We start from the raw sequence: 12214 nt of genomic DNA, 5'->3' as shown, positions 1-12214 counted from the left end.
GGAACTAATTTGGAACCCTCCAACACATCGATTCAAGATTTTGGCACCCACACTAGCCGACAAGAGCCATTAATTGACACTCAACACTGATTTAGTCTGAAGAGAACTTACTGATTTGTTCCCCGTCTGTCTGATAACCTGGCCAATTTTGTGACCTATTCACTTGGCCTGATGAAGCTTTTGTGTCAAAAGCGAAACGTTGCCCAAATAAAAACTACCGATTGTTTACCAAGCTCTTCTGAAATAAAAACCTAGAATTTTATTTCGCTTAATTGACGTTGTATTACAGACAACTAACATGTGATTTGATCGTAATACCTCATTGATCAATAAGGCGATATGACAGCACAATATGCCTGTTTCGAAATCTCCGCGGCGTTGTCTAAGCCGCACACGAGCACGGCCATGTGACTTTCTGACCCATAGTTATGCGCATATTTTTGAAGTGGTCACCGTCTCTGTTCTTCCCATTGGCATCAAATTACATATGAGCTAAGTAGAGACAATGATGATTTCAGTGTTCCTGGGGGTCACCGCATTTTGTGAGACTATTGCAAAACACAGAGCTTAGTTTCAGTATCCACATGTCGATTTCCATCAAACGCACGTTAAAATCCCTTGTTAGTATATATTTCTATTCAATTTCTTCGCGCACAAGTCTGGCAAATCGGACGGTGAATCAAGGCTGCAGGATCAGCCTCCTCCCGTCGAACAAAAAGACGTCAGAGAACAGCGATTGGCCGAAATGAAACGCTCGGAACTCCGTTCCCGATCACCCGCAACAAATACAACCTCCACTGTTCCCGCTGAAATCAGATTTCGAAGGTTAGCGCCCCTCTATTCTTCGTCCACTCCACTGTCGAATCGTCCCTGAGTGCATGACGATCAAGTTGTCTAGTTCATCCTCGTCTTGGTGGCGTTGTGATGTGTCTCTTCCTCATGTCTGCTGTACACACGCTGTTGTCCACTTGGACAAATTCTACTCGTTGTGGTTATCTTGTTGTGACAAAATGTAGTAAAACTATGCTTGTATGTATTATACTACTTGTTGTACTGGGTCAGTTAATATATGCCTTTTGTTTATGTACTTGTGTTGCTAGGTGACTCTTTTGTGACTGAACAATACAAAAGCATCCACGGCCATATCTATACTAGTGAAAAACCAGTGTCCTTTCCGTATCCAGGTGGTAACCACGCCTGACATAGAGTGGCAGTCACACAAAAGGCTCACCGATGATACCGGTAGACAGCTACTGCTAGTTCACCAGGTGGAGGTGGGTCAATCGTTGTGGAACTCATGTCTACGTTTGCACCATATGTAGCAGCCGTGCTTACTGATTTGATTAAGTGGACCTCGGTCGTTTTACACCCATTCAAAAAATCTTTTGCATTACGTATTCGTATCCCACGTAACACACCCTCCTCTGCCCCCGTGAATTTGCGGTCTTCTTTGATCACACGTCTCTACGGTTGAAAACCAAAAGTTTCCATGGCAAGGTTCACAGCAACTGGTAGAGGATTTGCAAAACTGAGAATCAAGAACACCTGTTTTGGAGAAATGCGGTGTAAACTTCGCGTGAAACAGTAAGGCAACAGAAATCGGGCAACTTAAGTGTTGCCCTGCCAACGAATCAGTATAATGTCAGAGCACATATACGCCATCATACCGTCAACTAGGATTACGTCATGTACGTGATTCCAGTCTATGCTGAAAGGCCAATAAGCACTGTACACTCGTTTTATCTTTGGCGGGAACCATCAGCAATGCACATCTCAGGAAACTGCGAGGAGCCTGGAACACCTAAAAACGATTTCGATCGAGGAGACATTCAGTACGTAACCACGTGATGCGATTTCCCTGAGTGAAGAATGTGTGACGTTTTATCCCATCTAAGCCGGAGTTAAGCCGGACTAAACGGTTGCGTTCAAACTATTCTCCAGGAAGTCACGGTTTCGAATCTACCTGGAATTTCGCAAGATGCTGACGAGTCTCGATAACGATAAAGGCGCTATGCAGTGCTTCTCAGCTTTCCAGCAGAGGTTGGCTTCACTGACAGGAGATATCAACTGACGATTACCGGTTCTGCTCACATTACCATTATTCGTAGTGTCACGGACACTTGTCTACCAATGCCACGAGTGTACTACTGAATTTAGCTCAAACGGTTTTTGATGGGCACTAAACAACACCGAAATTCAGTTGACAAGTCATAACAGTTTCGCGGGAAATGGACATTCCAAATTCAAACAATAAAGTACCATTTAGGCTGAATTCTCCGCAGAACAAATTTACATAGGTTGTTTTCACAAGGGCTACTAACTCTTTTAAAATTCCCAACGTCAAAACAATAGCCGGGTCTTCTAGATAAGCGCGAAGAGATAAAAGAATTTTCTTCTGGAATAGGTCCATTAAACCATGGCTTGTGATGATGTTATGCTCGGCAATCCTTAACGCGCTTTGACGAAGGCGCTGCTCTTGCGTTATTGTTACTCAATCGACCCGGGGTTGTGAGAGTGTCATTTTTTGACTGCAGACTGCATTTCCGAGCCGACAACTTGAAAACCGCTAGTCTAATGTCGTTCTGAACTGTTTGAGATACAAAAGTTCATTATTATCCGTTGTGGTCTCTACTACACAAAAGGGATTTTAGTTCCGCCGCCCACCAATGGCTCTGATGCGGAGGCCCTCAAATACCACATTGGGAAACATCGGACTGCGTAGAAAATTTGGTGTTTTCCTTCTGTTTAGCCACAATCTGGCCATTGGTCGAATAATTTTCGCACAAATAAAAGCTAGTCGGTATAGTGACTAAGAAAATGGGAGTAATTCGATTATGGCAAAATTTTGTCATATACAGCCCCTTCCAGCTCATGTAGCAGCATAAGACTGAAACCATAACGCGGTATTAAGTGATGCATCGATGGATCGATTGGTGTTCACTCCCGCGATGCGTTTTACACAGACCAAGCGCTGCATTTTAACTCGTCTGGAAAGTTTAGGCACACAACCCCACACCCACGTACACTGAAAGCTATCGAATCCCGTTGTGACGGCATCTCAAGGTCGTAAAGGTTGATAACCTTGTCCCAGCCGCACTGACTAATGACGTACTTCCATATCCTTTGGCTGTTTTACGTGCCAGTTACCAACACATTTGAACAACTTAATCCCTAGTGTTATATCTGCTGTTTCGTCGATCTGTGGTATCTGCTGCTGACCCGCTCCAGTGCCTAGTGTCGGAGAGAAAAGACTCACAGAAGGGAACGCAACAGCTGTATTCCGAACAAGCGAGTGAGTGAGAGAGCAACAGTTACAACGGCGCCACGCTAATTAAAGGGGACTTTCTGACATTGATCCAGGCTGTCTGATAGGCGTTAGTGAACACCCATCAACATCGATCGTGCCTCTATGAAATGCCTGAACCCTGATCACATTCGGTCGTGCTTCTGTGGCGCAGAGAACACTCATCAGGTCTTACTGATTGAATGATTGACTGGCCTGGATGCTTGCCGGCTTTCCAGTTGAGCTTTTGGTGGAGCAGTAGGTTCCGGGCGTTCAGAAGTTGACTTCAGGAATCTGATCTTCCTGATACCTATAATTGAGCAGTTTGTTGATAATTTGTGATCAACATGTGCGTGTTGTGTATGGTAATGTGGCTGACATTCTGTCCCAATGACAACCGTGTTTGCCAAAGCAAACGTTGGTCAGACAACGCAGTTGAAGCACGAAGTTACTGTCAGTACAAACACTCGTGACGCGTTGGTGTTTCACGCATAACCCATTTCAACGGCTGTGATAAATAGACAATATCACGGGTATTAATATGCTCGTAAAAGATGCGTGAGAGCTCGAAATAGGTCCAACGGGTCTTTAATTCGAATTCATCCCCGGCAATTCAACTAGCAACGTCCAGGATTGGGTAACCTGGCGGTTTTACAGCCCTCGTGCTTCCTTCGGGTGGCACGACAGGTGGAGAATGAGAGTCATTACAGCAGTCTTCGTCAAGCGTTGCCCATACATTTCATGATCAAGGGCATATTCTAGGTTTGGTGGTGTTGAGTACACTTGGTAAACGAATGACACAAACTTATACTGACGAGATGGTCTTGGTAGTTTCTCTGCATCTTTTTATATTTTGGCTTTTTCTGAAATTAACTCGATCTGAACGAGTTCCGACCAAAACTTACGTGGGCGATTCCGTTTTGGTGTCTTCGGGAAGACCCCACGCAACTTCGTCAGTTTATTTTCCAAGTGTGTCTGATTATAATCCACCACCGTTAGTCCATATGAGTAGGCTAACTACACTAATCTTTGGGCTTTAAAGTCTAAAACTGAATTCATAATTTTTCAGGCTTATGTATGTACGCAACCTTGTACGATTGTTGACTGTTCGGCGAGATGGCCGAAGTGGTTAGAGCGCAAATTTACTGACCTCTGCCGCTCGACTTCCCCTGTCTAGGCTTGGGCAACTGGCAGTATCTCAGCCCACGTGCTTCCTTCGGATGGCATGGCAGCTAGGCACCGAAAGGGTGCTACGGGTGAACGCTTTGACCTGTTCAGTAATCCCAAGGAATAATGTGGACGGTGCCTATCTACCTTTGCCGTTCAAAACTTCATTTATGGGGTGTTCACACGCGACGAATCCTTTCATTTTCCTCAAAACGTCAACTACATTGTTTTCAAAGCTTAGGCCGGTACTCTCTCCGGGAGTTAGTCTAGGCCAAAAGCTGGCGAAACTCTACGAACTTTGTCGCCTATATGCTGTTTTTCCTACATAATAATGTATCAGTTCCTTCAGCCACCGTTTCCGAAATCGGTAGGCTGAAGGATTCTACGTCCACTAGGATAGTATCGAATAAGCTACACTAATGTACGCGGACCGAAACTGTCTATATGCAAAATTAAGTGGCCCGAAAATAGCATGATTCCTCAAATTTCCACGATGATTGCAGCCTAATCCAGCGCACCGTCCCCAACTTGAAATGCAAGAAGTATCCGTCGGCCTCAATATCGGGGATGATGGTGTGTCTGAGCGTTGCAATCGATTAACATCCCACTTGGTCACTTCGCCATCTGAACATTCATGAAAAATGACTGGACATCTGAAGCACGAGAAAACAAACAGTTGCCCATTTGGATCAAATGATGACTCTGTTGCAGAAAGGTCAGATGACTGTCACACGCTCCAAGAACATGCCTTGTTGTGCCACCGTTCTGCCACAAGTAGGGATGCGGAATAGGCATTTGTACATGCATCCAAATAGCAGTGCCAATGGGAGGGGGGCAGAGTAATACTCGTAACAAAACATGTCACTGGGATCTAAGTAAGGCACCGCATCCTGATTGTTAGGTTCAAATAGTAGACAACATTTTAGCTGTGCGCATGAACTCCGTCAAATCATCAAAACGCCATCAAATATCCGAGTGACGATCACTCTTCTGAGCGTCAGAGTTTATTAGTGCATGACCATAAGACAGATCAGAAGGTATATGCACTAATAAAAGTTTTAGTATAGTTGACAGTGGTGGGTTGTAACACGTAAAAAGATAAGTGTAATGCGAAATGGGAGCAAATCAAAAGAGGAACTTATCGTCTGTGAGAGTTCCTTGATGAAAGTCCGGACGGCGGGGACGTGTTTCCTCTGCAATATGACTGCTACACGTGTCCCATAGTTGTCCGTGGACGGACTTGTGGAGAGTGGTCAACTTCCTGCTCCCTGCGCGCGCGTGAGTCTGTGTGTACTAACTGTGTTCGGTTGCCCTATATGTAGGTCCGTTGGCGTGTACGTGGGCGCTACGCTCACTAGACGGTACAGACAATCGATGTCCGATGAGTCACCTTAATGTGACGTGGTTTGTGAGTATGAAAAAAAACAAGTCTCGTGATCCAGAGAGCGACTGTTAGCTGGACAGTCAAGTATGTCGGGTGACCGGGTAGCTACAAGTTTTCTTCATAAATCGTAGAATTTGTTCCACTGCAACACGTGAGGTGAATTTCTCAACAAAACGTTCCCAAAATGTGACATCATACCATAGACCATTGATCGCTAGTTCAATTTCCACAAAGCTGAAATGAAAGAATATGGTGTCTCAGGTGAACTGGGTGATACTGCATTTGTGATCGGTGGATTTATTTCAGTGCCCTGAGTACCTAGTCGTAAAAATGTGATAATTAAAATTCCCCGTTTGTCCCCAAATTTCATAGAAGACCTCTTGATCCCAGGCGGCCGACTGATGCTGAATTCATCTAGTTAACTTTGTGTTCATTCCATCCAACCGTAAATAAATTCTCCTTCCCCTCAGCTTCTGTATGGAACAAATTAAAAACTTAGAAATCGATAGAGAAGTGACAAAAATTAGCTTAAGTACTGAAACCGAACAACGATCACAGGCAGATCGATTCTCGCAACGTTTAGTGATCGGAATTGCACAGGTTGTCTACTGGCACTAGAGGATAAGATAAGTAACCTTCCTCAGGTTCTTCTGTGGGAATACTTTCCGTGTTGGTTGTTGATCAGGTGGCTGTTGATCTGTTTGCCGAGCTTGGCAATTGGCTTGCAAACGTTCCGTCAACATACAAGGAGGTATCAACAGTGCGCAGTTGGATGGATATTTCTTACATGCCTGTGTGCGTTTATATAGGATTCGCAGGGTATCGGTTATAGTCTGACGTGATTGGCTACTTGAAGTGCAACAAATTTAGTGAATCTATTGGTCCGTTTGTGATGTTTGTTGCGTTGTGGTCTGCGTTCCTTTGTGTTGATTGGTTGTCCCAGCGCCTTCTAATTTTAGTAGCTTGTTCTCTCTGGCCAGACTGATGGCAAGATAATCCGCAGCACAGAATCTTGTAATAAGCTGATTCCATATATCGTGTGTGCAAATTTTCGACTCAGTGGCCTGATTACCTAACCTCGGACGAGGCAAAGTTTTCTCGATATCGTTCACATCCGTATTGAACTCTGTCACAAAGCAGTGATAAGAACAAGCCAGTAAGCGAAAACATACAACTGCACGCGATACGGGACCCTTGATTCCTTACACGCGACACACGTTTACCTGTAACTCGCTTCGGAACACATTAGGTAGACGGACATTACTTATGTATTGTGAGTAGTGGAGCTGTGCCAAAGTTCTTAGTGCTAATCAGTTCAGCACATACGGAAAATTTACCACGTATTGTACAACTGCTCATCTTTTCGTTAGAAATTATCATCATCCACATCCAACAAATTCCGGAAGGACTCGAGCTCGAAACCTTTCGGATAGTAGCCGAACAAGCACTGGCTAACAGGTAGTGTCGGATTCTGAATTGAAATCACGCATTCTGTGTCGTGAATCATCATGATACACAGATTTATAACCTCCAATTCTACGTATCTGAGTCACAAGGAAATAAACATAAATTCTTGTTCTAGATCCACACAGTTCCGCTTGGAGCTTGGTACCGGAAAACCGCCACATTTGACCTACTCGGTTTACTTTTCATTCCGGTAACTTAGTCATTATGGCGACCGGGTTCAAAAATGAGACATGTGACGATCGATCCGCACGTGACTAGTGTAGACCGCTGCGGACAACGGCCCCGGTTGCGTAAAATATTCTCTATTCAGGTTTGCGTGTAGATTCGTCTGCCCCAAAATGAGAACTGAATAGAATGTGCATTGAAAAATCAATATGTTTGGACCGAAGAACAGTCAGATTGACTACAATTTACACCACGGTGCGTTATACTTACAAATTATGATGGTAAGGAATAGGTTAAGATGTAGTTACGCTGACCTTGCAAAACGCCACCTATAAGGGTGATAAACACTTGACTAGTCTACTATCAGTTTCGCCTAATTGTGGGCTCATCAGGTGGGTTGAGGACCAGAATCTCCATCGGACTTTTTTTCAGTTCGCACACGTTCGACTAGTAACTTGATTGTGAGCGAGGTATCAACTGACATACAGTGGATTGTCTTGCTTGTAGTGGCCCTCAGGTAAGCGCTATCTCTAAGACTGAACGCTACTCAAGATTTCGCTCTACAGAACCCTCTTGAAGTACTTTAGAATGACACACAAATATTCTTATCCATATTGATTTATTTTGGTAGCAAAAATCCAAAACAAGTTAGTTCAACCAGTAACTTTCAGACAATTCAGTGAATGGGTTTCAACAACAACAAGCGAATAAATAATTCAGTAGTTGATGGACATCTCACACTGATAATTTTTAGAACGTGAAGCAACCCTTGGGACTGTTCAGTATGGGACGTGTCGTGGTGGGGCTGAATTAGGCATGACAGACGTTTCTGTTCGAAGTTGGAAGGAAACTTGTTTTTTTTTCAAGCAACAGCCTCCTTAGAGAGGAATATCCGCAGTTTTCCCAATTTTGGTTTAAGACCAATGCATCACACCGGTCTGAATGACCGACATTCACAAATGACCCCCAACTGTGTGGATACTTAACGTCACACAAGTAGTCCAAAGGCCGACAGCATCGTTTGAGGAACTCGCTAGGGATTACTCTACGGCTTGAATGAGTAAAAATCTATTTTCCAGGAACAATGGGTCGCGTCGACAGAACACGATGTAGTGGTCTAGAAGAACCGATTTTTTGCAGTTGGTTTTCTTGATTAATTGAATGGGCACAAGTACAACCCCGCCACGTTGATATCGGTCCAAAGTTCAGTTTTCAGATGGCCGAGTATATTTGGTAAATCCGTTTGAATTTCATTAAAAATAGAGGATTGGGCCAACTGTGCGTGTAACTCATTTGTCCCTACATCAGTTTATTCCTTAACATTTGGAAACACTTTATCATTTTTCTAAATTTTGACTGGCATTCGTTCTAATGGAGGCTATAAATTTGCAAGAATGCCCAGACCAATTCCAGGACGGTTTCTCACCATATTACATGAAGTAGGTACTCCACTTCCTCTGATGAAAATGTAAAGTTCATATATACACTCACCCCAGAAGCTATAAAATTTGACTCGGTTACCGGTGGCAATACTGTTGCCCCTCGGGCTTTTAGATGAGCATTCAACTGCTTTCTGTTATTCTAATACCTGAAATTGTTAGCTGAGGTTTTATCGCGTATGCCAAAAAGCTGGTAAACACTGCACAAGTGTTCCATCCTTATTTGGATTTATCAGTGATACACAGTGGTACGATAATCCAAGAAGTTTCAAACCCGCCACCATCCAGCTAATAATAGATTAAACATACAAAACTTCCGGCTCAACAGAAATGTGATTAGATCTCACTGACACAGGATATGTCGTCATTCACTATCCGCTTCCGATCATAACGGATTAGCACTGTTGCACAAAACCAAACCATGGAAACGGATGTTTCACAGCAGGAAAGACGCGTAATTATCATTCAGACGAACGCTTGAAGGAACTGGTTGCTGGTTAGTATACAGTTCGGCCTTTGTTAACTCAGTAGCTATCCCTTCTATTAGAAGTAAGAATTGTAGCAGTCACCCCTGAGACTTTATATGTAAGTGCCCTTCTTTATTAAAAAAATGTTCCAAACTTTCAGATCGCACTTGTCTGCGTAGTTCTGTAAAAAAATCTTGTTCAACAAGACTTCACAGGGCAATGGTTTTTATATCTGTGCAGTTTCTAAGGGACCGATATCTAACCACCTTCGAGACCTTGTTTTATTTTGCGTATGACAGGGAATTTGAGGTTAATTGAGGTCAACTCTTGTTGTTCATTGAGTCTCGGTGAGGTTGAGGGTAGGTGAAATTTAACCACATATGCCGATCGATTTTACGAAAACTAGTTTGCCCGATGGTTTCAGTATTCTCAGTACTGTCACATCGGTAATCTCATGAAGGAAATCAATCTTCCACGCTCAGCTTTGCAATCCATCGTCACATCAAATAGAGGTTCCACTTGAGATGTACGCTTGAGTAATTCTCAACTAGTTTGTACAGCTGGAAACGCATGGATTTACGCATTGACAGAACTGTGGGATAAGAATGCAGAAAGAGGAAAGAATGAATTGTATTCATTTCATGAAAAGGTCGTTTTTTCCTGATGAATCGTTCGATGGCTCACTCACTCAGTTTCTTTGGGCCAGCCCGCACACAGTTGAACTGTTCAATATGATGGCGATCAATATGACTGCGTTTAGCATCGCTCGTATCGAGTGAATAATTGGAACCAGGAAAGTAATACCTGATTTTATCCTCCGAAACTGCCCAGTATAAAGAGACTTTACGTGAACCCCTATTCGCATCAACACCAATGCAGGTAGCAGTCTTCTGGAAACTTACACCGGAAGTGTGATTTAACACAGGGCACTGTGCTTAGGAAATCACGCCGACCGTTGGAGGCCACACATCCAATGTCCGTTTTTAACCAACTGAACAAACAGCCGACAATCAATAACGCTCACTAGTAAACGGTCGAGGTGATGATTCATTCCTGTCTAATCACGTGGTCTGGTAGAGCGGATTGCGCGTCCATTGTGCAACTCGGTCAATTGAACGTTATCGCCCATTCACATGGACTAACGGACAACATAGTTGTCACAGCACAGTGCTCAATGTCCGTAATCAAGCACAAATTTCAAGTTATGGTGGCAAAAAACCAACCAGAGAAATGAGCATCATGCTATTCTTACATAATCGAATCGATGTTGGTGGACTGTCAAGCATACTGGAAATATTCCAGACGTCAATCTGTTCAACGGATTAGTACAACCATAACTATTAGAAGAACCTGCTCCGAACGTAACGGTACTACATAACTGCCAGTGGAATAACCGTTTTCGTTGAGACAGATTTCATTGGTTGTTCTTCACTCGTCCTTGACAGGTGAGTTGTAGTCTTAGTATCACTTTTCGACCACTAGTACGCGGCGGTGATCAATTGAGCAGCTGTCTCGCACGTCTGTTGACTTTTTCTGGTTTGGTCAAGCACACCAGGCTATCAGGCGGCTATCCAGACTGGGGTTCACGGTAAAAGAAGGTATTAAGTGTAATGTACTACTCATAAGGTTGCTGAAAATCCATCGACAGCCCACGACCGGTTTCGCCCTTTTTGAGGCTCATCAGGTAGGCGCAGTCCCCGGGTTTCCGTCAACCTTATGTTCTACTTGAAACAAAATTGCACGAAATTAGCGAATATACACTCATCTGCAAAGTAATTTGGTTCTTTCGAGAGACTCACCTGGAGCCCAGCTGAATCTCTCGTTTATGTTCTCAGGTAACTGAATTTGCTGCACCAGGCCGCCGTAGGCGCAGTTCCCGGGTTTCCGTCAACCTTATGTTCTACTTCAAACGGAATTGCACCAAATTAGCGAATATACACTCATCTGCAAAGTAATTTGGTTCTTTCGAGAGACTCACCTGGAGCCCAGCTGAATCTCTCGTTTATGATGTTCTCAGGTAACTGAATTTGCTGCACCAGGCCGCCTCATGCTTCAGTTGGAAGATACTCCAGATATCGCGATACCTATATGGGCGAAATACACTAAGAACAGGTGACTATACCGTAACAGCTGAAGATAATGCACGGAAAACAAAGGCTTCACTAGCGCTCGTAAACTTGAAAGAATCAGCTGGCTAAATCGAGTCTGCAACGAGATTTTGTGTATGCGGGTGCTTGTTAATCGATCTGATTCCTGAGAATGGCAAATTGAACTTGCCAGTTTGGGTGATTGAGGCATATGCCACGTATGTCCAATGTGTGTTAGGCCAGAGGCGAAGTGTTCGCGGGGTACAGTGCGTGGCATGGCAAAGTGAATTTTGAGTGGCTCCATTCAGACTGCGTGCTGCGAGATCTTTAAACATCCCAATCTTGCGTTCACATAATCCTGTTTGTTGAAGTTTGTGAACTCTACGAGGAATGGCACGTAACCGATCCCAGTGACAGGCATGCTGCCATTTCCTAACCGGGTCACGCAACTAAACTACGCATGTCGTAGCGCGGTGGGTTCAACTTTGGTGAGCTTCGCAAAGAATGCTGTGTTGATCCCTCTGATGGCGCCCTACTCTCGGATTGGTTTATTTTATCCCTGATCACAAAATTTAGGCACCTTGTCCTTGATCGCTTTTCTTAAGGACGTAAAGCATTTTCGTACTAGGTCCCTATGCTTCCCTGTACTAAGACTTTCTTCCCTAATGCATTTGAGGCATTGAGGCAACAGTCTTCATTACCGTGTATTGGTGTCGACCATAATAAGCGTTGCCTCACATACTTACTGAAGTTAC

The 12214-nt window shown here is 43.9% G+C and overlaps 2 protein-coding genes across 2 annotated transcripts in view; one reads left to right on the top strand and one right to left on the bottom strand.

The window, feature by feature from the left end:
• The window catches only part of T265_10091 (hypothetical protein), a gene marked incomplete at both ends in the record, with an annotated part of 8873 nt that extends 7936 nt beyond the window's left edge, over positions 1-937 (top strand). The window contains one exon of the mRNA XM_009176359.1: positions 659-937. Coding sequence (XP_009174623.1) covers positions 659-874 — 216 coding nt within the window. The remainder of the gene's footprint in view (positions 1-658) is intronic.
• The window catches only part of T265_10090 (hypothetical protein), a gene marked incomplete at both ends in the record, with an annotated part of 23298 nt that extends 16721 nt beyond the window's left edge, over positions 1-6577 (bottom strand). Inside the window, 2 exons of the mRNA XM_009176358.1 lie at positions 1232-1464; positions 6470-6577. Coding sequence (XP_009174622.1) covers positions 1232-1464; positions 6470-6577 — 341 coding nt within the window. The remainder of the gene's footprint in view (positions 1-1231; positions 1465-6469) is intronic.
• Positions 6578-12214: the final 5637 nt, after the last annotated feature.

Source organism: Opisthorchis viverrini (assembly GCF_000715545.1).
Source record: "Opisthorchis viverrini unplaced genomic scaffold opera_v5_330, whole genome shotgun sequence".
In the NCBI taxonomy this organism is placed as follows: domain Eukaryota; kingdom Metazoa; phylum Platyhelminthes; class Trematoda; order Opisthorchiida; family Opisthorchiidae; genus Opisthorchis; species Opisthorchis viverrini.
This window is presented reverse-complemented; position numbering and strand designations above follow the sequence as displayed.